The sequence below is a fragment of the Parasteatoda tepidariorum genome, chromosome 3, assembly GCF_043381705.1.
Source record: "Parasteatoda tepidariorum isolate YZ-2023 chromosome 3, CAS_Ptep_4.0, whole genome shotgun sequence".
NCBI lineage: Eukaryota > Metazoa > Arthropoda > Arachnida > Araneae > Theridiidae > Parasteatoda > Parasteatoda tepidariorum.
Window position 1 is genome coordinate 12,931,537 of NC_092206.1, and position 27,729 is coordinate 12,959,265.

Sequence of the window (27,729 nt, forward strand, 5' to 3'; positions counted from 1 at the left end):
GGAAAATATGACTTTTCTATTTTGATATGGAAAAAGTTTCAAATGAATCCCACCTCGCAAAAAATTATAAAAAATTCTCAAATTGTCCATCCTTTAGTTAGCGCAATATATGCTTTGGAGCTTTGCTTGCTTCCGACAACATAATATTTTTAAAAAAACTTTCTACAATTATTTCTAAACACATTTGGGTATTTTCGGAAAATATGACTCTCCTATTTTGATATGAAAAAAGTTTCAAATGAATCCCGCCTTGCAAAAAATTATAAAAAAATTCTCAAAGTGTCCATCCTTATAATAGTTTTTAAGAACTTTCTACCATTATTTCTATACACATTTGGGTATTTTCGGCAAATATGACTCTCCTATTTTAATGTGAAAAGAGTTTAAAATGAATCCCGCCTTGCAAAAAATTGTCAAAGTGTCCATTCTTATGTTATCGCAATATATGCCCCGGAGTTTTGCTTGCTTCCGACGACATAATATTTTTTAAAAAACTTTCTACAATTATTTCTAGACTCATTTGGGTATTTTCGGAAAATATGACGCTCTTATTATCTTACTATATATAAAATTCTAATGCTGGTGTCGCAGTTTTCCATTGTTGTCGGTGCATTTTTATTGGCCAGAAAATCACGTGGTGTGATCCAGTTTTTCCTCATTCGTCTCCTTATTGTTTTGGTTGTAGTCAGCATAAATTAATAAAAGTCATGCTTTTCTATAAATATTTTTGAATCCCTAACTTAAAGTTATTTTCCCGTACTGCTATTATTACGGTTTTAATTNAAGTGTCCATCTTTCTGTTAGCGCAATGTATGCCTCGGAGTTTTGTTTGCTTTCGACGACACATTATTTAAAAAAAAAAAAAAAAAAAAAACTTTCTACAACTATTTCTATACCCTTTGGGTATCTTCGGAAAATATGACTCTCCTATTTTAATATGAAAAGAGTTTCAAATGAATCCCGCCTTGCAAAAAATTATAAAACATTCTCAAAGTGTCCATCTTTCTGTTAGCGCAATGTATGCCTCGGAGTTTTGTTTGCTTCCGACGACATAATATTTAAAAAAAAAAAAAATTTCAATTTTTTCTGTACACGTTTGGATGTTTTCAGAAAATATGACTCTCCTATTTTAATATGAAAAAAGTTTCATATGAATCTCGCAATGCAAAAATTTATAAAAATTACACAAAGTGTCCAATCTAATGATATAGTGCAATATATGTTCTGGACTTTTTTTCGGATGAATTAAGATCAATTTTAAACTTTACAAAACTATTTTTCGACGCATATGAGTAATTTCGGCAAATATGACAATTATGGAATATTTCAATACGAAACTATTTTCAAATGTGTCCTGTGTTTCAAAACTTGTGAATAATTTGCAAACTGTCCAATATGACTCTATATTCTCTATGTGTTTCGGACGACATAAAAATGTTTTAAAAATTTTTTAATATATACAGGCTTCTACGCTTTTTAAGAATGTTTTTCAATTGGTTGCTAAATTTATGTTTTAAATGTATGAACCTGTGTTTTGTGAATTTGATATAAAGTTATTTTCCCCACCACCACATGTAAATGATTCATAAATTAGTATGTTTGAACACCTTAGTATCAAAATGTTTGAACACCTTAGTTATTAATTGTGCGCACTCTATAAGATATTCCGCTGAAATATATTAGTTTTTAACCCTGTAAACATTTCTCGACGCGTGTGGATATTTTCGAAAATATGACTCTCATATTTTAATATGACGTGGTGCAAATGACATATTATTTTATTAAAAATTTTCTATATATAATTCTGTTTTATAAAATTTTGAAAAAAAAATTCTTATATATAACAACTTGAGTTCAAAATAATCTTAACATCGAAGATTTCAGGGAGTTTTTGAAATCTTTTTTGCCAAAAAAGAATGTTTAGACAAGAAGTTTTGCATTTTTTTCCCCAGTTCTACCTTTTTTTGTGCTATGTAACGGTACTTAAAGAATGTTAGATGATCGTAATAAAACATCTTAAGACTTGCGGGAAAAAAAGAGTACTTTGAAGAACAAAGGAATAAGGAAGAGAAAAAGTAAGACATAAAAATTGAGCGACCTTGTTTGTCGTGAGCTATAAGCATTAGAGGCATTACACGGACCATTGCCACTGTGTGGAAGGGAAAAGAACACGCAACAACCCTTTTATTTAACAATCTTTTTTCTTTTTTTGAAGCACTTATAAATGGCAGCATTTCTTTTTACTTGGATGCTGAGTTACTTTGTTTTAAAACAGATAGCATTCGTATAATTCACTTGCACCAGGTTTGCCCTCAAATGAAAAGTCAAGGAAATGCACAATTTTTTTAACATTTTAAGAACTATTATTTTATTTTATAACCGGTGTTGAGCAACCGACCCAATTTTTGGGTTTTGAACAACGACAAATGTTTAATTCCATAGCATTGTAATTTTCAACCCAATTCAGAAAACAAGGGGACTTCTGGATCGAGTATTGGGAGAAATTTCGCCTCCTTGGAAGACTTTTTGATGGAACTGACCCGCATTTGCGTTCACGAAAACCTCCCTCGATTAGCCTGACTGTAAAGAGACTCTAATCCATGATCCGTCTACAACTGAGGATATTTTACGCCAGTGTGGTCGGTGCGAGCCGGGTACCGAATTCGTATCGACCAGCCATCGCTGGGATTCGAACCCGGTTCACGTCATTGGAAGGCGAACGCTCTATTTTCCCATCACGGCACAAGAACTGTTATTGAAGGTTTATATCAGGAAATTAGTTTGGGATGCTTTTTTTATATATATATGTATATATAATGTGCAGCCTGGTTGGTAGGGCACTGGGCCCATGTCCAAGAAGAGTTCGTGGGTTCGATCCCCGCCGACCGAAGACTCCCCGTGTAGTAAAGGATGACTGATGCACGTTAAATCTGTCGAGCCGCAAAGTTCTCCATGTTCCCATAACAAAACAGTACCTCTGGGAGTACTCATCCAAAAGTTTCCTTGTTTTCTAGATTGGTTCAAAATTGCAAGGCTACGAAGTTGAACATTAGTGGTCGTAAACCCAAATATTGGGTCGGTTGTTTAACGACGGATATAAGAAAATAAAATAAAAATATAGTGTGCGGAAAATTCATGCGAAATGAAAAATAAAGAATGGCCGTGCATAAATTATGTCATGCTTTTTCTCTTTTTTTAGCTCCCTTCTCTCCTTTGTCACTAAAGGCAACACTTAAAATTAAATTGCCCCCTTGTCACATATCACCCTATATTACTTAAAGTTATGTTAGCAGACTGAAACAAACCCACGTTATAGATAATTTTTCTTTCTTTCTTTTTTTCTTTTGTTTTAAATTTTTTAATCATTTGTTAGTATCACGTAATATGATTGTGTAATTATTTTGGTGAAATCTATGAATTTTTTTTTTATTTATAGCTAAACAACATAATAATATTTAATCTTTCGACTTTAAATGTTTTTCTTATTTCATTTCTTATTTTTTCCTTCCTATCTCGCGTCACAAACTGTCTCAATTTCCTCTGCCTTCCAAATCCTTTAAAATGAGATTGTTTTATCTTTTACTTTAGTATTCTAATTTTAAGATAAAATTCAAGTAAAAGATGTAACTTTGCATTAACAAAATTTATGTTCTATTTAATTTTAAAAAGAAATTTTGAAATAATTTTTTTAGATTTTTTTCATCCAGATTTAATTTTAATTCCAAGTTTGAAATTTTTACAAATGCAGATTGAAATTGAAAACAATTGCATATTAGATTCTTACGTAAGCTTATTCATGCCCTTCCTCCACCCCTTTTCAGAAAAAAATGAGCACATCACAACCCCCTCTTTATTGCTTACGCGATATTTAAACTGCCTAATAAGGTTGTGTAATGCAGGTCTTTTTAATCATAAAATCTAGACCTGATTCAGAAAGGCAGGGTCTGTTGGTAGGCACAGAACTGCCAAATCCTGGTACACAGCTGTACGTTATCTCGAATCAAATATGCATTTTGCTTGAGTATAAATCTATTAATCGATGTACAGGGTGTTCCGCAGTTTCTGATATTAATATACATTTTTAGAATCCTTGTAAGAAATTAATTTTAAAAGAGGAAACGCATTAGGGTCAAAATGAACGAACAAGAAAGGATAGCGCTATTGAAATCTGAGGAAGCAGGGATGAAAAATATCGAAACCAGTTTGATTGCCTGTAGAATTTAGAAGACTTTTCCGATTCCTCTCTGTTTTTCTATCAATCAAACAAGTTTTTGCTGTTTCAGTTTTTCTCAGAAATGATTCTATTGCTACTGAATGTTATTTTTTGTTTCGTTCTTTCTTTTTCTCTCTCTCAAATATTAATTTGCGACAACTAATCCATACAGAATTTGAATTCCTTACATGACAAGGATTCTAAAAATATAAATTAAAGGTGGTTTTTACGAAACACCCTATAAAATGAGGTAGTTTTAATCAATTGAAAGAATTTTTTCAGCTTACTTTAACATCACCTCGTGTCAACGCAGAATTTAAAAAATGGCCAAATTTAAGAGCCCCTATATAATTTTGGCTGTCCTAGACCTAGGTCTCTCAAGTCGTATTAGGCCAATACCTATTCTAGGTGGTCATGATCAGGTATGGTAACAGCTTGTTTAGGCGACGTTAATTATACATTTATAATAAATTATAATATTTTTTATTTTTTTCTAATGGCAAAAGAAAATGATAAACTCTTACAAAACAGTGAACGAAAAGGTGAACAACAAGTAAGAGAAAAAAGTTACTATCTCATAAATTATAATATTTATTTATATATATTATATATTTATTTATTTATATTATATATCTGCAATACTAAACATTGTAATATATTTTACAGTTCTCAAAATAAATTATGAAATGATACCCTAGTTACCACAAATAAAATTCGAACAGTATATAAAGATCTATGAAAGTTATAAGTACCTCCATTTTTATTCACATTCCTTTTGTATTCAAGAAACAGATTTTTACCCATTTTTTAAAAAAAAATAAATTATAAAGTAATTTTTGTATGCACTGTAAACATATCGCTCATGCACAGTGTAATTAATTCCATCATGCGTTCAATTTAAGAATTCTTTCATGAAACGAAACCTGATAAATAAGGTTCCCCCCCGCCGTCACCAATTTTCAAGTCAAATAATAAATCGCATTGTTTTCTCTGCATATTGAAACATAAAGCACTACTTGTTGCATTCTTGGCTACGGCGTTGGCGGCGTTTTGTTTTACAGTAACCCGCCAATATGGAGTTAAACCAGTTCCACATGAACTATCAGCCAACCACCAACAGTGAGAATACCGCGCTCATATTGTCGTAGCTCAAGCACGTCAAAAATCGACCAAGATCTTTATTTTTCTATTTTCTCCTCTCCATTTAGTGTGGCCTCTTATTTCTACATTTTTGACCTCTTATCAGTGGAACAGAAAAAAGGTAAGTTTTATGTGGTTGATAACGGGGAACAGTTCCGTGAGCTCCTAGATAAAGAATGTAAATAACTACATTATTTTAAAGATATTGGGATTTTATTATTCTGATTTATTAAGGGAATTAAATAAATTGTTCCAATTTTTTTTCTGAAGCAAGTTTAGGTAAGTGGTATTCTAAATCTGGTAATTATTATTAAAGAAAAAAATTCAGTAAATAGCGAAAATATGATTAGTTTCTTCATCAATTTAAGAATATTTAAAATTATTGAAAGTAAATTATCACTCCAAATACTGCTTATGAAAATTTAATTGAATATTTTAGTCTAAAATTTTCTTTAAATAATTTTTTTTTTTTATTTAAACTTTATTACTCTCTTAAGCGTAAACATCTTTTAAAAAATTGATCTACAATAGCCTATCAATTATAGTTTATTAGTCATTTAATACATTACAAATCATAGTATTATCAATAATCATTTTTAAAAGGTGATTAATTTTATAAATCGCAGATATTTTTTAATTTTAATAACAGTTTAACAGATAACTATAATTATTGTAATAAAGTTATTTGGAAAATACTCAATGCAATTAATTCAAAATAATATATTATTAATCTTTTGTTTTGTTAGTATATAATGTTTTTGATAGTGTGAAAATTTTTGAAAAAGTTTGCATCGATTTATAAATTTAAAAAAAAAAAAAAAAATTCGCTTTTTTTTGTTTTTTTGTAAGGAATGTATGCATGTTTTAAATAAGGAAAATGCAAAAGGTCGTATATTATAATGTGCATAAATGGGGGTCATATTGTTGTCTTACTTAAACTAGTAACTGGTCAAAGAGACGTTTAGGAATTTTGAAATGAAATAAACTACTTAAATATTGTTTTTTTAAAACTATTTAAAGCTTGTCATTGCTTAATGTTAGTGCATATAATAAATTATGTATTTTTTTAATATTTTTTAAATGGATATTTCAAAATTAGCTATTAGAATTTACACTGTTTTCAAACAATTGTTGTTGAATAATTAAAAAAATAAATTATAATTCAGTCTTTTTAAGATTGTAAAAGAAAAATCCCTCTTTAGTAAACAATTATAAAAGAAGCGTTTTTGTAATAGTTTCTATATTATCCGAAAAAAAATAACAGTAATGCGTCGGAATAAACAAGTGATATGAAATATTTCAAAGCTTTGCATAAAAATTATCAGAACATAACAAAAAAATAATAGTATTTTTGTTTTCAAAATTATAGTTCTTATTGCCGAACTTTAAGTAAAAAACATAAAAATGAAAAGTAAATTTTGCCGAATAAATGGTTTTTCTGCCATGCTCTAAGGGCTTTACTAAATTTTATCTCATATTATAGCACTATATTTTATGGTTAATTTAACCAGTTCATTACCGTAACACTGCAATAAAAATTCCTGAGCTTTTTGGTGTAAAGCTTTTTGGTAAAGCCAGAAACGTAGTAAATTTTACTATATTCGGGTAGTTTTGACCATACGTTTTATTTCAGTGTACGTTTTCACTCAAACATACACAAACGTGGAAATGAGGATTTTCCCTCTAATCAAAAATTACTAATAATAAATTTTTCATTAATAAGAAACTCACTTATGAATGAATATCATGGAATTCAAAAGTTTTAATATTTTAATAGAGCAACGAAATATGAAAAATTATAAAAATGAAATGATTCAACTCTTCTAATTTAGGATGATAGTAGACACTTTATCTCAATCGATGCTCCAAAATTAATGAACTGTTAATACAAGAATCATTTTTAAAAAAACATTTAAAATTTTGATGCATAAGGTCAGACATGCGGTAAACATTAAAAAAAAAAAGTCTTTTTAGAACATTGTCATAATTATAAAACATGGAAGTGCATCGGCCGTTAATAAAACAGTTAATTTTCAAAAAACAAATGGATTAAATTCGAAAAAAGTTAATTATATGTTAAAAATTATATGTAAAAAGTTAATTAATTATATGGATTAATTCGAAAAAATTAAAGTATACTAATGAAAGTGTAAAGCATTCAATAGAAAAATTGAGGAGCAAAGTTACTGCGAACTCCAAAAATAGAAGAATAATTTGTAACAGAATAGCTGAAATGGCGAAACACTTCTATAATTGAAATGCTATATCCCGACAAGTGAATTACGTAAGGTTATTTTAAACATCGCGAAACGATATTTTAGACTATTAAAGAAAAAAATTCACCTTACACCGAAGTATTACAAAGTATTCTTTAATAAAAAAAAAAGGACAATTTTCTTTCTTTCTTTTTTTTAAAAAGTAGTTTCAATGTCACCAGTCAGCTTTTAAAATATGTAAAATTTTGCATGCATATATGAGCCTTGAGTACATTGTATTTTTTAATGGCCATCCATTATCTATTTTCCGAATTTCTGACTAAAAAAAAAAGTACTCACATTAATGGGACAGAAACTATTATTTAAATCGGAAAGGAAATAAAAATGCTATCAAAGTTTAACTAATTAAATACGTACTGAGAAAGACAGGATTGAAAAAAAAATATTTGATTGCCTGAAAAAGTCTTATTTAATGTATTTGATTGGAAGAGAAAAAAAAAACGAATTGAAGGATGATTAATTGAAATACCCCTGAGTTTCATCTGGCAATCAAAGTGGTTTTTAAGTTTTTCATCTCGCTTTTCTCACTAGTAATTCATCAAATTTCGATAGCGTTTTGCTTGTGTTTCTCTTAAATATTTCTTCTCGATCTCTATTTTGTTAACTATTTTAGCTTTTCTTTTTATAAGCACTCTAATTATATAATCTCAAAATACCTTGCATTTTACTTGAAATGATCGTAAATTTATTTAAAAAAGAAAATGGGACTTTAAAACGTTTAATTTTTAAATCACAAGCCGATTTGCATTTAATTAAAACAAGTGGATTATGTTACAGATATTGATAGGACTTTCGCTAGTATCATCTATCTGTTAATACAATCCTACAAATTAGTCACGGAAATGTGCGTGGCAAAATGCATTTATTTTAATTTGTCACAGACGTCATTTATGGGCGTGTGTGGTGTTGTCTTTATCAATCTTTCTAAGCTTCCATTAAACAGCTCATAATTAAAAACTAAATAAAAAAAATGTTTGGTTTCTGATTCCGATGTGAAACAGCTATTCGTTTTAAAAATAACTTCAGTTAAAAAAATTAGAACATCTTTTGGAATGAATATTTATTTAAAATGTATATGTTCAATCATAAATTAACATCATTCAGCTTTATTAACGAGGTTATGATAATTCAGCAGGGAAGTTAACAAGTATAAGAAAATAAAGTTCTCTACAAAATTTTCTCTGGGTAAAAATCTCTGCACTTGAAATTATAAAAAAATTTTTTATAGAATTTTTTTTCCTTATTCACCCTTACAAATTGAAAACAAAAATTAGCTATCCTATTTAAACGCGATTCAATACTAATACACATTTTATTATCCCCCAGTAGTTTAAATTTCCTTTAAAGACCTAGTAAACTTCTTTAAATAATCACTATAATTCATATGTAGTTAATTTATTTTTTAAATTATATTTAAGAATTTGATAGTTTTATATTAAATGTAATCAACAGAAAGTGTTTAAAAAAATAAGAATATTTTTTTAAAACCATTAACGATAAGGGGACAGCAGTGCTTTGTGTGTGTATATGTATTTGACGTTCTAATTGCAAGCATATTTTGAAAGATAAATAATGTATATATAAAAATATGCTTTTTTGTATTTTTTAATTATAAAAAAAGTAATAATTATTAAAAAAAAATTTCAGATTATTGGAATTGTGTATGTATTAAAATATAAAATTCAAAAAAAGTAGTTTGTAAAAAAAATTTTTTTTCCATTCATGTTCGAAAATTTATCAATTGATTTTGTAAATAGAAGAAATTTCAATGATGAAATAACTGTTTCTTTTAAATCTAAATAACTGAAAAAAGGGGCTATTTTGAAAAATTATTGTTTGGAAGTGAGCCGTGTTTTGAAAGAAGATTTTACCTTCAACGCAGAAAAGACACCTAGGTGTTTCATGCTATATTTCATAATATCAAAATGTTATAGATAATTTTTTTGACCTAATTAATAGAAAACAATTAAGAAAAACGAAAAAAAAATATGCTTAATAAAAATTCCACCTGAAGGGGTTGAAGGAAAAAAAATCTTATTTATTTAAAGTTCAACAATTTACAGCTAAAGATCATTTTAATGACCTCGATTTAACTTTATAATGTAAGTTATCAATTAATTTGGAGAAAAAAATATTGATAAATTTAAAAAAAAAAAAGAAATTTTTTTCCTAGGGAGATCGTTTTTACTAGAATCAGGTTGTTGTCGACCAAATCAAATGATAATCATCATTTTGTTATTAGTGTACTTGGCCTTATTTCTTTGATTGCTTCGAAAAGCCCTGTAGTTCTGCGGAACTTAGTGAGCTATAAGTTAGTAAAAAAATAAACAGCCTGGAATAGGGCGGGAGAAAACAAAAGGTTGAATATTAGGCTTTCGAGAATCTTCAATTAACATTCCGATGTCTAGACCGAGCAGTGCCCTCAAAAAACTGGTAGTTATTAACATAATGGTGGTCTGCTGTTTGGTAAATTTTTTATTGAAATAAAAGATTTTGCTCTACTTGTCTAAGAAAAATACAAAAGGAAACATTGTTACTCGTTCAGACAAGTCATTGTTGCTGGTTTTCTAACGGGGAAGACAATAATTTAGAAACAAATTCGTTTTATACTTTCTCTGAATGTTAAAACTTGATTTCAAAATTGCACAATTTACAAGAAAAAAAATATAGCTTACTAGTTTTATTACCCTTATTTTATTTTTTAATCTGAATAAAAAAAATATCGATTGCGATTATATCATTTAACCAAAATTCACTGGTTTTCAATAAAAATTCAGAGTAAAAATGATTGGATTTTGTGCACTTTATTGGAACAAACAAGCCGCTTTAAATACAATATTTATATATTTGGAACAGTAGGTTTGAAACTATCTCATAATTATCGATTGTGATTATATCATTTAATCAAAATTCAATGGTTCTCAATAAAAATTCAGAGGAAAATTATGGGATTTTGTGCATTTTATTGGAACAAACAAACCACTTTAAATACAATATTTATATTTCTGGAACAGTAGGTTTGAAACTATTTCATAATAAAGAACAATTGCGGCGTACAGTGCGCAAAAAAGAAAGGACCGCCCTGAATAATTTTTAATCTAGTGATCCGATCTTCACGTTCTAGGACTAAGACGGGGGAGTGACCTCAAATATTCTAAATAATAAGTGCAGACGATATTTTAGATTATGAAACCAGACAGAAAAGTGTAAAGCATACCCCCCCCTTTTTTTTTTTCTTCTTTTTTTTGACAGATTCAGACTTATGACCCCCAAAATGTAAGGGGTGGCTGCAATCTGGGAAATATGATCCCAATATTTTGGTCAAGAGAGCACTCCAAAGTTTGGACCCCTTAATGTTAATTTTACTTTTTGCGTATTTCGCTACATCTCAAGAACTTTTTAAGCAAATTGAAAATTTTTTGCACACAATTATAAAATTTGCTTATGGAAATATAATTCCTTGCAAAAAGTAATTATTTGTTATTATTTTATTTAATAATAGTCTAAAAAATTTTGATATGCATCTTTTTAAAGAACATAATTTCACGAGTCAAAATGCAAAATTTAAGCAAAATCGGTTGAATAGTTCCTGAGAAATTGAATTTAAAAAGAATTAATTAGTAAGTTTCTTTGTGTCTGATTTGTGCATGTTTGAGATCACACCCTCGAGCCTTTAAGATTGAGTCCTAGAATGTGAAGATCCGATCGTTAGTTATTCTGAGTTATCCTTTTTTTTTCTCCTTTTGCGAAAAGTACTTATACTTAAAGGCTAAATATATTTTTTCTTTCGTTAACAAATTAAGAAAAAACATTAGTTAACTCCAACAGTCTCAGAAGAAAGTTATTTTTCAAAATCTAGGCAGTGTTGGGCAGTTTAGTAAATAGTGAAGCTTTCTGAGAAATTTTTTTCTTCTTTCAAGGAAATGCTATTGCTACTTCTTTTAAAAGACGAGAAAGCATGCCAAGAAGGAGGGAGAAGGAAAAAATTTATCTTCTTGAAACCTTTCTTTTACTCCACATTGTTGACAAGTCAGAAAATGATTATATGGCTGTGAGGGGTGACACGGTATTTTCCCTTTCTATTTGATTGGCATTTAGAAACCGATACAATCGCGATTTCACCATGAAGAATTTCAAGCTTTTCTGAGAAAATAGAATAAAAATGCTCCTTGATCGAAAAGATAAGTTAGTATGGACCTGCTGCTGCGCGTTTCCTGCTTTGCTTAACTTTGTCGGTATCGTTTTCTTTTCAATAAATCTTTTGGAAACTATTTTAAAAATAGGATAGGTGTGAACAATAAAGCTATCTTTGTTTAGTTATCGTTTGCATTCTTTACAAACATTTCTTTGGATAAAATTCTTGGAAGTTCAACCGCAATGTGATGTGTTTATTTACCTGTTCAACATAGTAATGCAAGCATGCGGTTTATTGCAATGAATCGGAAGTTTTTTTTTTTACCAGATGAAAAAAAATTCTAAATTTTTATCCCTGTACGTGTTTAGCTATTCCAGAAATTTACATCACGGTTTCTTCTCTAATTTCTTCGGTTTCTTCTCTAATTTAATCTTTTACACTTCTCTAATTTAATTTTACAGTTTTGTGGTTTTATGTGGGTTAAAAAAAACTGCCTTGAAACTTTTTACTCTTTTTATCTTTTTCATCTTTTCAACATTCCCCTGAGATACTATTAATATTTCATACAAATAATTTTTCGGATGTTAAACGTGGCTGATACGATGTCAGGAATTTTTGGTCGGTTTTGAAAAATCAGGGAATATTGTATTTCTTATGACAAAATCTCGAAAAAACTGGTGTCAAGCCTTTAAAATAACCATTCTTTAAAATTACTGTAAAGTGTTTCGATTTTTTAGGACAAAATCTCAGAAAAATTGGTGACAAATATGGAAAATAACCATTCTTTAAAATTACTGTAAAGTGTTTTAAATTATGTTAAAATCCCAGGGAGGTTCTAAGTAAATAAATCTAACATCTGCTTCAATTATTTCTTGTAAAAATCCAAGTGTAAGAAGTTCAATTTTCTTAGATCTAATCGAACTAAAAAAAATTTTCAAAATATTTTTTAAATAATTTTTCATTTCAATTTTTTCTTAAATGAAACCCCATTGTCTGTTCAATATGCTGGCAATAATTTATTTTAAAAACTGAGATTTTTGTATTTATGTCTTTCTCAATGTTTTCTCTGATCACGTTTCTTAACAAATATATTTAAAGTGCTTGTAAAAAATGAAGTTACAAAAGTATATGCATTTAAAGGGATCAAGAATTAATATTATGAGAGTGACAAACAAAATCATTATAGAAATTTGATTCATTACTAGTGAAATTCCAATTTGTTTTCTCCGGTAATCAAATAGATTTTGATTTTTTCATTCCGCCTTACTCAGTCGTGATTTGTTAAACTTCGATAGCATTTTAATTTTTTCCCTAGCTTAAATATTAGTTTTCTATATTAATAACTTTTGAAACATTATAATTTTAACGCAAGCAAGATATATGTCGGCTATGTGAGATGTGCAAAATATTGTTTTTGTTTAAAGATTATAAACTTGCTTAATTAAAATTGTGTTTCTTTCAAAATGAAAAGAAATCCTTTAACGTATACTTTTCTATTAAGCAATAAACTTTGTAGCTTATAAAATAAAAAATAAGTTACATTTCTGAAGAAATATTAGCGTGTATCGAAAAAATGCTGTCCAGAATTTTCCTGCAAAAAATGAAAGGGATCGGTAATTTCATTTCTGAGATTGAGCGGGAAACCTGGAATTACTTTATTTATAGAATCAATCTATATTAGAACGAGACACGAATGGAAAATCCAGAATTGTGTTAATATTTTATGAAGTGAATGAAAAAATTGATTATTTCTAGCTCGGGTTGCTGTTTGAATCGTGTAAGAGTTCTATGGTGATTCGCGAGTATAGATTGATCCTAAAATAGAACAAGCAATAAATCCCATAATACGTAAGTCCTATAACTGTTACAAATAACTGGAATCAATCCCTGATAATTACTCAATTATCTATATATTTCGGAATACATGTGTGTAAAAGGTATATGTAGTAAATAGTACATGTAGTAATATCATTTGAGTATAAATATTCTTATTAAGTATCATATACGTATGTTTTATGTAAACATCAATATGAAAGGAACGATCACAAACGCAGAACATAGTTTTTGTTAACAAAACTAAAATGTATGGTATTTAAACCATTTATTTGGTATTCTTTCAGTTAACATGGTCTCGGTTTACCGAAAAATCTGCTTTCCATTGTACAGCTCTTATTATCACACATTTAGTAATAATTTCGAGACTGAAGAGTAAATTTTCCCGAATAAATGGATTTCATGCCATGCTGTAAGGTATCATGATAAAATAACCAAATTTTACCTCTTTTACCAATTTTTTTTCACGTAGTATAATATATTTTATTGTTAATTTTACAATCAATTTTACCAAATTGTTAATTTAAATTAAGGCACTTCGATAAAATTCTCCGAGATTTTTGGTGTTCCCATGAAGCCAGAAACAAGGTAGTTTAATATATTCTTACAAGTTTTGATCATACTTTTTTTTTTTCTTAGTGCGACTTCACCTTTTGTTAAACACCTCTTTTGTGTTCATTTATTTTGATTTGTGTTTAATGTTTGCTTCAGATTTAGTTAGAAATACTGTTTGATTTTGCAACATTGCTAATTACTTCTGTATTTGGTGCAGTATATCCGTTTCCAGCTTTAATGTTATTAAATTCTATATTCAACTACATGACACAATAATCAGTTAACAAACTAACATTTAGAGCGATCAGTACCTGATGCTTTATTTTTCAATTTTTTACGTATTTGGTGCTGTAAGTTCACAAAATACTAAGTCGAGGACATTATCAAACTCTGTATTAATGTTAAAAAAATAAATGTTCAAAATGATAGTTCAGTACAAAAAATATATATTATTGTAGTGTTTTTCTCTCTCTCATAAAAAAAGGACCTCATTAAACTGTAAATTAAAGTAAATAAATGAAATGCTTAAAACAATTGTTCAATCTAATTAATTGGGTACACAATTGGTGTTTGTGAGGAAGATGAAATAAATCTATTTGTGAAATTTATACTCTAGGGAAAAAAGAAACAATAAAACAGGAAACAAGGTAATATATCTTTCTCTTTCATTACCTGTTTTATAAAAAATGCTTCCCCATGTTTAAGAATATGAAAGTGACAAATCACTAGAATGCGCGCTGTGACAGATCATTAATTAGAGTTTTGTTGCTGCGCATTTGAGCCTTTCCCGTAACAATCTATTGTTTCGAAATTATATAGCCGCCGCAAATTTCTCCACAAACAAGAGCTGATTCTTTCTCTCTTTTTTTTTTCAATAACTTCTACCAGTAACAAATATGATGCAAGGTAGATGAAATCACTTAGTTCAAAATTAAAAAGAAGAGAGAGTGAGAGAGAGAGAGAAGAAATTTCATTCTTGCTGAGTTTAGTTGCAATTCAATAATTGTTTGAAAGTGAAACTGGCGGGAAAGATTTTTTTCGTTTTTTTTCCTCGGTAAAATTCGGCTTTGTTTCTCGTTCTGTTTGTTAAGATACGCATGTCAGATAAAATTGCATAGTTTCTTGTTGTGAAACAAGTGTTTATTTATATTTGTCACGCTATCTCCATTTATTTTCATTCCGAACGTACATTTTAAATAAAGTTACAATTCTGCTAAACCATGTGTTTCCTATTTTTAACTCCCGTTTACTTAAATTTACGAAATACCAGTTTACGAAATTAATCGGCCATATAATTGGATGGAAATGAACGAGAATATTCTTCACAAAGTGTAGGAAAACTTAACTTCGGAATTAAGAACGATTAAGATAATAATTTTCTAATTTGATATGTTAATAAAATTAGTTCTTATTTCATATAAAAGTTAAAATATAATATAGTAACGAAAACACTTGTCTAATTTCATGTGATAAAAAAAAAAATTAAATTGCGAAAGTAACTTAAAGGATGACACTTTTATAAAATCGTTTGCTTAAAAAAATAGTGCTTAGTTTGTTTTAAAACATTATTATTATCATCATTCTATAGAATAAGGGACATGAAAACGATTTAGGTAGCAAATATTTTCGATAGAATAGTTTGTAAAGTTGTCCAATTTTGAAAACTAATTAAATTATATTTTTTAATCAATAGATAATGTGTATAGACGAGTATAGTTCAAATGCTTAAGTGCTGAAATACTATAGACAATTATTCTTAATCGTTGCTTTGCTGCATATATCAAAACATTCTTTGAATTTGATGGTCTGTCATTAAATTTTATTTTCTTCTTTAAAAACATTAAGAACTTCATCACACCATAATATAAAGTAATAAACGCACAAAGAATTAGAATGCGTGAAAATAAATTAATGTTTGTAAACTATAATACGTTATTTGTAGCATGTCGTATTATGTTTCTTAAACATTCATAATTTTATTAGCCAACTATTTCGTAGTATGTATTACTAAAATCAATCAATTTAGCATTCATTCACTCTTTATTTTTAAATTTATTTATTTTCTTCGATTGCTGATAGTTGATTGACCCGTTGACTTAACATCATGCTAATAAAAAGTGGTATTTAGAATCGTTTTACTATTATGTTAAAATATTTCAAATTCGTATTGCCATATTTTATAATTTCAAAATCCTGTAACTATATTCTAGCTTTTCAAAATTTTATTACCGCATTTATTGTTTCAAAATTATATTACCATATTTTAATCTGACAAGGCGTATCACTATCTTGTTAATATATGTAATTTCCTTCAAACTCATGATGACCCTTTTATCAACAAAATAATTCCTTTTATGTCGTTTATGTTGTTGTTTCTAAGTCATCTCAATATAGCCTCAGCTATATTAAACCCATGAGTCTAGAGGGTTTGTCAAAGTCACACACCAAAATCATTTCGTTTTATTCGTATAAATAACTAAATAAACAAATAAATAAATGAATAAAACATTAAAGTGAAAGTAAACTATTATCTTATTGTTTGCTCAAATTAGAGTACTTTGATAAATTTTCACAAAATAATTGTGTCAACAACCTTTGTGTAAATTTACCTGTCCAACTACCAACTAAACAAGTCATTTAAAGGTAAAATTAATGTAAAATATTACTACTATAATAATTCTTTTTATAATTATATAATTATTATGTTTTAACATGGAGAACTTTTTAACCTTTAAAAATCACACTTTGAGAAGAATAAATTTAACTTCCTTTATTACAAATAATTATTTGGAAAAGTAACAAAAATCAATTTTAATTTTTCATCGAATGTGCCTGATACTTACAATCAAAGAAAATTAAATAAAAATAATGAAATAATAGTAGCTAAATTATATTTCTGAAATATTTGTTGTTAGACCTAAAGTCTAATCCTTTTTTCTCAAACCGCAAAGGGAAACCCCCATCTTGTACGACTATTGACCTAAATGGTGTCTTGTTTTGTGGTTACTTGATTGCAGCTTAATCACGGTGATAATACCGGCTTTTTATTTTGCAAAGACATATGTCAAAATCACACCAATCCTGTGGTTTTTGGGTGTAACAACCTTTCTGTTTAGTTGAGTACCTTTATTCACATGAATTTAACCACATTAAAAACATGTTTCGAATTTTTAACTAGTAATGAATAAAAATAAAATAATTATTTGTTGCTCGTAAAGGATCAATTTGTAATGTTTTCGATGTATCATTTCGGATATAAGGATACAAATTCACAACATCCATTTATTTCATGAAATCAATAATCATTTAAATTAAATAATTTTATGGAAGCTAAATTTAATTGAATAATTCATTTTTTCAACTTAAACAGCGGCCATTATTTATTTGAATTAGCGATTTAAATATTGTTTTAAATTAGTGATTTAAATCAACTGATTTCAATCATTACAACCTTGAAACTCTGAATTGAAGTGATTTTGAATTAAACCTTTATTAGGGTTGCTTTGTTGTACGTATGAGATCATTTGTATCGAATTTAATTTTCAAAACTTTCTGTCTTAAATAATTCGACACATCAAATTTGTTTCAGAACTTCAACTGACAACAGTAACTGTAAAATAATAATAATAATAATTTTAAATAAATATATAAAGGAAACACCTTGAATAACTTTTAATTTAATGATCGGATTTTCACGTACTGGGACTCTATCTCTATGGTTCGAAGAGTAACTTCAATGATAATTTGTGCAGAGGGTGTTTCAAGTTACGAAATCAGACATTTTCTGAAGTAACTTACCTTTTTTCGACGGATTATGATACCTGACCCCTAAAATAGAGAGGGTTGACACAATCACACAATCTGGTAAATATGGTCCCAATAGTTTGGTCAGAAGTTTAGATCCCTTTATGTTAATTTCACTTTTTACGTATTTCGCCCTGAGAGGAGCCTTTTCGCCATATCTCGAGAACTTTTTATCATCTTAAAGAATGTGTTTTTATGAGGCAAAATTTGGAAAAAATTGGTCGAATAGTTCCTGCGAAATTGAATTTTTGATGTTTGACTTTTTTTAAATTCTTTTTTATCGAGATTCGCCGATTTCGTTCATCTGATGTAAAAATATGCATACCTAGCTATTCAAAATTTCTTTAGCAATTATTTAATATAATAATAAATAATTTAAAAAAAATATTTTTGCATGCTTTGGATATGCTATTTTTATAATTGCGTACAAAATTTTTTCAATTCGCTTGAAAAGTTCTGTAAAGTTCCGTATTCGCTTAAAAGTGGCAAAATACGCCGAAAGTAAAATTAAAATAAAGAGGTGCAAACTTTCGACTAACTATATCTTAGAAAAACTTAAACCTGACCAAATTATTGGGACCATATTTTCAGAATTGCTACTAACCCCTATATTTTGAGGGTCAGAAATTCATTTTAGAGAAGGTACATTTTTTTTCCTTCTGATTTCTCATCGTAAAATTAAATCTGCATTAGTTAATTAGCATATTTCAGTTCACCCCCTTTGACCATTAAAACTGATCTCTAGTACGTGAAAATCCAATCATTAGATCAAAAGTTATTCAGGGTGTTAAGTTTTATCTTTTTGCGCAATGCATGTTGACAAATTAGCTCATACATTATACAGGAATCTTTGTTTACTTTTTCGCTTTGTATGTTTGAATGTTATTTCTAATGTCTTAAATAATTTGTACGTAATGTAATAAGTAATGGATATGTAATGGGTGCTTTTTATAAGGGGTAATGTATGTAATGGGCTTTGTATGTAATGGATACTTTTTATAAGGGGTGGTGCTCAACCGTGAGCCAAAGGGAACAAATGCGGTTTTCAAATAATCAATGAGTAGCTCCTACATTGCTGCCAAAAATTTATTGAAAAAATCCATGTAACTAGAGTATTTTTATAACTGTTTTCTATACTAATTTCTTTAACTTTTAAAAGAAATTTGTAAAATTATATTGAAAAGTATAAATTTAAGGTAAATTCAAGTTGTTTCGTTTTTTAATTTTATTTAAACAAAGCTTGTTCAAAATGAATGCAGCCCAAAGATTTATTAAAACATTAAAGATGCATGCAAGGTACATGCAATAAAAAAATTTTAATTCATTTCCCCCTAGCTGTATTTAAATTTTTTTAAGAAGCTATAATTTAATTTTTTAGAGAAGATGAAATGTATAGTACGCATTTGCTTTATAAGCATTATATATAATTTGTTGTACTTATCGTTTAATTTTTATGACAAATTGATATTGTTCTTAATACACTTAAGGAAACTTATGTCATTATCAATTGATATAAAATTTAAGGCTTCCGAAAGTTAGCATCTTTTTTAAGACCTTTTCGAAAATGGCTGTGTATTGTAACACTATTCGCTAAATTGCTGAATAGTCTTTAAAAAACAATAGTTTTTGTAAGATGTAATTCCAAAACGGACGAAAAATACTTCCAAGAAAAAACGCAATCGACTTTTTTTTTGCACCAATAAGCAGATTGCATACGATATCCGAGTAAGAACTCCCAGCCCACTTTTCGCATCTCTCATTATCTAAATAACAACCATTATTATGAACACGTACTTCAAAAACCATTTAAATTTGAACGCAACATTACAAGAAATCAGTTTTCTTTATTTATAACTCTCACAAACAGGTTTTTTGGAATTAATCAAGTTGACTGCAACCTTCCAATGACATGGAAAGTTATCGAACGCAATTCTCCGAAAACTGAAACTCCTTTCAGACGATGGTGATGATGATGCTGGATCCAGCACATCTCCGTTTTCCTCTGGATCATCTGCGGCTGTTGGCTGCAGGGATGAAATAGGCAGACCGCGGGGCACCATGACGTCACGCATTGCGTCATCTAAAACAGCATTTCTCAGAAATTTTCAACCGCAGTAACTCCTCCGCATCCACTAGTAACCCTTTTTCTCTGATTGCTTTTTAATGATCAAACAATTCTTTTTTGTTTCTGCACTTTTCTGTTTCTTGCTTCATGCGCCATTTTTGAATTCGAGATTGTTTTTGAAATTTTCATTCTGAAATCTCTTTGCGGAGTTAAAAAATTATCCTAAAATTTCCAAGGCTTTATACTTTTTTTTTAATGGATTGAGGAAACTAGTAAAAAGGAATAATAATAAATTTTGTTCCTTTAAGATTCTAAATAGCAAATGTTATTAATCTTTATAATTAATAAGCATCTGTTTTAGACATCTGGTATAAAAATATTTACAGCTTTTTGTTCCTCTCTTCAATTTGGATAAAACGAAACGAATATTGAACGAAAGGTAGCGTTTTTTAAAATTGAAACATACCTCGTGATTGTGTGCTATGTTTTTCCTTGAAAAATGTCTAAACCTTTCATTTTTATTCGTTTTTCAAAATTTTATTACGATCCCTGGAATAAATATTTCATCTTTTCTTTAAGAGGATTTTTTTTAAGAGAGTAAAAAAAGGCTGGTGATGAATATATCACTTGAGTTGTTGTACAAGTACTACATTTTCTAAACGAACTTTTCACTTTATGCATTTCTGATACATTTGAACACGCATATTTTGCACTAGTATAGAAAAATTTTCTTAAAGTCATTTTTTTCTTCTTCATACTGAATCCAGTTTTTGTAGTTCTTTTGAGCTTTGTAAATTCATTCTTTAGCAAAGCATTGTACTCGTATCAAACAATAAAAAAATAGAGCTATGACAATAATTTTTATAAATAAATTATCTTAAATTCATGGAATTGAAAAAATAAAATGCAAAGAATTATTTGAATTTGGAATACTAAGCAATTTCTGCAATTTAGTTACGGAGGAATTTTTTTTATAATCCTTTTTGAAAAAGTTGAAGGAAGACAAAACCAGTTTGATTGCCTGATTAAATTGTCTTAAAACTCTTCTTTGTTTCCTCAGGCAATTAAACAGCTTTTGAATGAAAGCTTTCAGTCCAGTTTTCCTCAGTAGTGAGGCGTTAAAATTTTAAAGCGTTTAATTTTCTCGCTTAAATATTAGTTTGAGATCCCTATGTATGCTCTTCACTTTTTACAAGAATTCTAAATATTAAGGGTAGTTATAAAAGACACCCTAATTTAACTAAATACTAAATTTAACTAAGTTTACTAAATTTATGCTAAATTAATACTAAATATACTAAATTTAATTTATATTTAAGTTTTAGTTCAGCGAAAATTATACAATATATATTTTTTTTCTTTCCCAGATAAGGTTGGCGATATTATGAGGCTGCGAGGCTACACTTATCCGAGTGTGGCCATTTTCTTTTTGCTTTTGATTGTGCCCTTATATGGAAGAAGGATTCACCATAACAAATCCGCCAAAAACGAGTTAGCCAAGTGAGTATACCACGTGATATCTTATGTGTGTGAACTTATGAAAACAATTTTTGACTAAAATATCTCTTAAAGAAATGTTTTTGCCTAGTTTCTGCTTTTTGCGCCGACCACAGTGCTGGCGCAAAATATCCTCAGTGGCAGACGGATCATGGGTTAGAGTCCCCTTGCCGTCAGTCTAACCGTGGGAGGTTTTCGGGTTTTTCCTCTCCATGTACCGCAAATGCGGGTTAGTTCTATCAAAAAGTCCCCCACGAAAGCAAATTTCTCCTAATACTTGATCCAAGAGTTCCCTTGTGTTCTGGATTGGGTTCAAAGTTGCAAGGCTACGGAGTTGAACATCAGCAGTCATAAACCCAAAAAATTGCGATGGTTATAAAATAAAACTACTCTGTTTTAGAAAATTGAGTGCACTTCTTACACACATAACACGAAAATTATTGGAGGAGAGAATATGAAAATTTGCATATTTTAAGAGAAATTTTTACGCAAAATTCTAATGTGAAAATATTATTCACGTGGTCATTCGTTTGTGTATTATTTAAGTCAATACTAGTTTTTTTTCTTTCCGGCTATTTTTGTTCAATGAAAATAATTAGCAAAAGAACTGATTTTTATTTATTTATTTTTCGGCAACAGTTATTTACTTATGCGCCTAAAATCAAGCAAGATATCTCACTTAGTTTAAATTCTAAAATGGTTAGAAAGTAATTAAATAGATTATATTTCCTTTTTTTTCTTCCAGATTTTTTTTTACCTAATGGAAAATGAGCGAAGTGATCCGAGCTAACAAAACGATCTGGAAAGAAAAAAGAAGCTAAAAATCGGTATTTGGGAAACATAATACGTGCCAATTAGCTGCAAGAGTCTATTTAAATATTACGTAAGAACTTAAAGTAGTTAGAGGCTTTGTGGTTTTCTTGACAAGGAAAAAGAAGGATAGGTGCAATAATTACGTAATGCCTTAAAATCCTCCTTCTTTCGATTTTTTTTTTTAATGCACGAAAAAGAAAAGAACGAAAATACCTTTGAGAAAATTTTAAATTGGAAATATTAGAAGTAAATTTGGGGAAAAAAAAGCACGAAAAATATTTCTTCAATGAGCTTTAAAATTTGACAATATATAGTCAAGCGTAATAAGCATGGGTGGGGTTTTGAAACATGCTTATTTTTAATGATACGGGGAGATCGGATGACAAAAAATAAAAAAATAAATAAAAAATAAATTGCTTACTTAATTTTTGAAGGGTCTTAAATTAAGGTGTTAAATTGAAACGTATTTAAGATTAAATTGAGACACAGTATCGCGTAATCAAATGCAAATAAATAAATAAATAAATAAATTAATTAATTTAAAAAAGGAATAAATAAAAATATACTAATAATAAAAGATAAAGTCTTGTTTTTGTACTGCATTGAAGTTACAGTCAATTTGAACGATGCAATGGTTCAAGCGATTGAAAATTTCTTACAGTATAGATTTTTTTCGAGTACATAATAATCTGAATAACACATTCGCTAAAAACAATTTTGTTTCTTCTCTTTTTGTAGGTCAGAAGATTTTGGTGATTTTTATAAATATTTTAAATTAAAAGACATACACAATCTTCTAACAGATGAAGAGAATGATGAAGGTGGTAAGTTAATAACTACATCATTTAATCCTTTGACGCAAAGTTTTTATTAAATATGTTTGCTTTTATTTGAAAAAAGTTCTTGATAGTTTGTGTGTGTCCGTTATTCAGCTTTTTTTTTTGCTTTAGGTGTAACAAAAATAGAATTGTTTTCTCTTTTTTTTCATTTTTTTTCTACAGTTCTCTTGAAAACGTATTTTTAAACTCTAATCATAAGTATACAATGGGATCCCACGGGTCAGGGGAAAACCTGGAATTGTCAGGGAATTTAATTTTGACTCTAAAAATCAGGGAGTAATCAGGGAAAATTTGCATTTTCTTACAAAATGGTGGAAAATTCCTATATCATTCCTGGAAAATAAACAGTTTTAGAGTTGTCAGTAACAGTAATCAGAGTTAAATAATTCGATAGTTAATGATTATTTATTCTATTACACTTATTTTTTACATTTTAGTGAAACTAGCATGTTACCCATCCTCATTCAATTATATATATATATATTTTGTTCTGCTCACATAATTTTGTTTTGCTCAAATAAAAGAATCAAAAGTTTTTTTTTGATGAAGTAGTGCATGGTATAGATAAAATATGGTCTGACTTTTCATTGAAGATTGCCTAATTAAAATTTTCATTGATATACCACTTTTTCTGAAATTGCTTGGGCACCCTAGGTTAATTACCCGCGTGACCGATTTAGTTAAAATTTGAAACGAAGCAAAATTTAGTTTTATTAAAAATCAAAATATCGAAAGCAGTAAAAAAAAATTTTTGGTAAGATATCCCGCCAAAATTAGCCTACTAAACAAATGTTTTTTCTTTTTTTTTTTAAATGTCCTGCTAACTTTTTGATTATATGAGAAATAAAGATTGAAATAAAGACATTTCAGTGCGTTGTACAGCTTATCTATCTATTTTACAATTATTATTCTTACCTTGTTAATGATTAGATGGAGTTTGGTTAGAAGAGCAAGATTGGTAAACAAGGAAGTTTTTGAATATTTTCATGGATACTAATTTTTAATAAAACTATTCACGCGTTTCATATATCGAATTTATAATTATTAAAAAAAACAACAACAACAAAAAACGTGCAGTATTGTTTTTTGAGAAATAGGATAACTTTGCTGTGATATTTCAAACCCACCATTCCAGTACAGCTAACTGAAAATTGTAAAATGGAAACTACTTTTTTTTTTTAATCGTAATGTCTATAATTTCTATAATTTTTATTACGTTCGTGTCTATGTAGGGGGAATCATGCATTCAAAATATCAATGACTTTCCGACTAGCTAGAGCCCTTAATACTTATCTAGAAGTCAGCGTCTGAAATAACACAAAGGAGACTAAGGGACAAAAAAGGAAAAAATAAATTTATTTTTATCAAACTTAACACGAAAAATGCAAGGAGTGTCACTTTCGTTATGAACTTTTATAACCACTGAAAATTCCTTTCACGACTTTCGAAAGTGATATGCAGTAGGTTCGTGTTTTTGACAAAAATAAAAACCAATAATTATATTCTCCTTTTTAGTCCTTTTTTTTAATATAGTTTTAATAATTTTTATTCTCTGTAGAATAAATCACTTTCGGTGGTATATTTTACAATATACTGTATGGTAATATATTTTTTTAATCTAGTGATTGTTTATGCGTTTTTCAGAAGAGTGCCAAATAGCTGCCTTACATAAATGTGGCCAAACATTCCTGAGAGCGCATAAGATTCTTTCATACATAAATGATGACGTTGTTGCATACAGGACAATTTGTGGTGTCAGAACTGTAAGTAGTATTTTTCTTTTCTTTTTCTTTGTTGTAAAACATGCGTTATTGAAATTCATGTCCTTTTTTTTTCTTCCTTAGACAAGAATGCCGAAGTATCAGAATTTCTAACATTACATTGTCTAAAAGCAGTTTAAGTTTTGTAATTTTCTTTTGACGCTATTTTAAATTTAAAATATCTGAAAAACTAATCATTTCTGTTGATTTATTTATTTAAATTTTTTTTTTTTGATAAATGGTAATTTACGCTGGCTAAAAAATACCTTCTCAGCCTAATAGCGAAAAGTTTTTTTTTTCCTGCACTTTAGCACCAATAAATTATAGTAAAGTTAGTTATTGCGCAAATTAAAATTTTGTCCCGCTATCATTAAAAAAAAATTGCTCTTCAAAAAATGATTTCGAGCAATTTTAGATCTAAAGCCTTGTCAAAATCATCCTTGCAAGGGAGGGGAAGGATTAAGCAAATAAGTATTTAAAGCTTGAAACATGAACTATTAAAACAAATTTGTTTATATTTTACAGTTAATCACGAAATAAGTCATAAAGTCTGATACGAAAAGAGGTATCACCTGGGATGAAGAGTGATTTGAAAAATGAAATGAGGGACTCTTAGAATAGTTCTTAGAACAGTTCCATCAACAGCCTGAAATTCCTATTAACATGTTCCTAACACTATCCTATATTCTGTCCTATATAGCCTATATCTTATCCTATGTAACCTATATCCTATTAAGCCTACGTCTTATATAGTCCCTTATAGACCTATATGATGTAGATATACTTGTAGAAGATGCCTTCATTAAAGAAAAGATTGAAGATAGTGATGAAGGTTGTAACGGGTTTGACGCTACCTACGGTGCATCATATCTCGTTTGCCTGTTACACTATGCCTGTTACCATCTTGGTGTATTTATGAAACTAATATTTCGTAGTAATTAGTTTAATAAATGTTTTTCAAAATGTATGGTTATGGTTACATTAACTTAAACACATTAACTATGGTTACATTAACTTAAACACGTCTAATTACAAATTTTTGAAAATAAATATTGAAAAGGTCAATACAACTTACAAGATTTTTATTTTGGTTAATAGACTGACTTGGCATCAATTAAGTAACTCTATTTATAAAACAATGTGAATTAAATATCTAAGGAGAATATATTTTGTGTAAAAAATATCAAAAAAGCAAAAAACCATTCTAAAACAACAGAAAACCTACCTTGCAAAATAAGAATAAGCAAGTATATTGCCAAATCTCCCAATGTTTAAAAAAGAAAAAGAATTGTTTCCAGAAAATTTTCACTGAGCATGCTTCTCCTGTTATAACTAAAGAAACTGTTAATTGAAACAGTATTAAATTGTGCATATTTCTAAGAAAATGTTCATTTTGATATAAAAGAATATTCTGATAACAAAATACTGTTAATTTGTTTATTGCTTTCATAGTTATTTTACGTCAAGTTTGAACATTTTTTTTAGCACCGTGTATCTGAGTTTAGTGAAAAGTTATCATGCAAAAACTAGTTTGTTTCTTTTCTTTAGCAGTTGCGTACTACGTGTCCGTAAATAAATAATTCGTCTAACTTTGTTTAAATTTCAGGTTAATTTTTTAAGTTGTATTGTACAATAGTTGGATCGTATCAAAGTATGTGTTACGAATGGAACACTTATGAATTATTTTATTCAAATTTTTTTAAATCAGTCAGTCAAATTTTTTTTTTAAATAACTAATCTAATTTTGTTATATTTAGGACTTCTGAAGTCAAATTACTGTATTTTGTCTAAGTTAATTATTTTACTCATTTGGATCATCAATGATATTAGTACAGAGGGTCATTAATTCTTTCTTTGCAGGCATTTTTTGACTGCTTGAAGACGACAAAAGAGAGAATTTGCAGCAAGGGCTACAAACATTCCTACAACACAGATCCAGACTTTCGTAAAAAACTTGCTGATGCCCTATGGTCAGCAAGGGTGTGCGTTGTCGGAGTTCCTAACAAACGACTTCACTGAGAGAATAAATATTTGTTCGTTTTAAATGTATAATTTGAATGCCAAACTGTCATGTATGTTGTCCTGTCCGTAAAGTTCTTTTTGCAATAAAATTTATAAAAATAACATAAGCCATTTTTTGTTCGTTTCCTTAAATGTGTAGTTTGTCTACTGTAAGAACTCCCCCCTCGACAAAGTTTGAGGCCGTCTGCTGCTATGGAAACAAGAACAGCGCATTTCAGCGAGGGTAGCTTCTCTTCATTTTAATGCTAGCACAATAGACCAGAGAAAAAGATTACCTTTCTCTCACCGACCTGAGCCAAAACTCTTATTGAAATAGTTATACCTCGTTACCATAGTCACCGCCACGGATCCAGACGAATGACTGGGGGAGTTCTTACGTTAGACAAACTATTGTCTGGGTGTATTAAGAGTAATGGTATTCTTTTTAAGGGGTGACGGAACTAACCGAAACGGCTTTCACAAAAACAATGTGGTGTCGGAAAGAAAGTTAAACCTCGTTACCAAAGTCACTGCCACGGGTCCAGACGAATGACTGGAGGAGTTCTTACTTTAGACAAACTATTCTCTGGGTGTAACAAAAGTAATGGTATACTTTTTTAAGGAGTGATGGAACTTAACAAATCAGCATTCACAACACAATGTGGGGTCGGAAAACAAGGAGTGGATCTTAAGAGGGAGATCTCTCTAGAGTGGATGAAACATAATTTCTAAATTGTTTTAGTTCTGCGTAAAAAGTCATTCTGAATTATGATTAAGTTGAGGAGTTGATTAAGCTCA

At 28.9% G+C, this 27,729-nt stretch overlaps 1 protein-coding gene across 2 annotated transcripts; it reads left to right on the forward strand.

Annotated features, from left to right (window-relative positions):
* The first annotated feature begins 5,271 nt into the window (after positions 1–5,271).
* On the forward strand, positions 5,272–27,059 carry LOC107443364 (uncharacterized). 2 transcript variants are annotated; one of them, XM_021148123.3, is made up of 5 exons: positions 5,272–5,474; positions 21,389–21,521; positions 23,070–23,155; positions 24,815–24,933; positions 26,791–27,059. In XM_021148123.3, exons 2-5 carry the CDS (start codon positions 21,406–21,408, stop codon positions 26,947–26,949), a joined length of 480 nt encoding a protein of 159 aa, XP_021003782.1. In that variant the 5' UTR covers positions 5,272–5,474; positions 21,389–21,405; the 3' UTR covers positions 26,950–27,059. The 2 variants fall into 2 exon arrangements, with proteins under 2 accessions (XP_021003782.1, XP_021003783.1); XM_021148124.3 differs by having other exon boundaries at positions 5,461–5,632.
* The last annotated feature ends 670 nt before the right edge of the window (positions 27,060–27,729 follow it).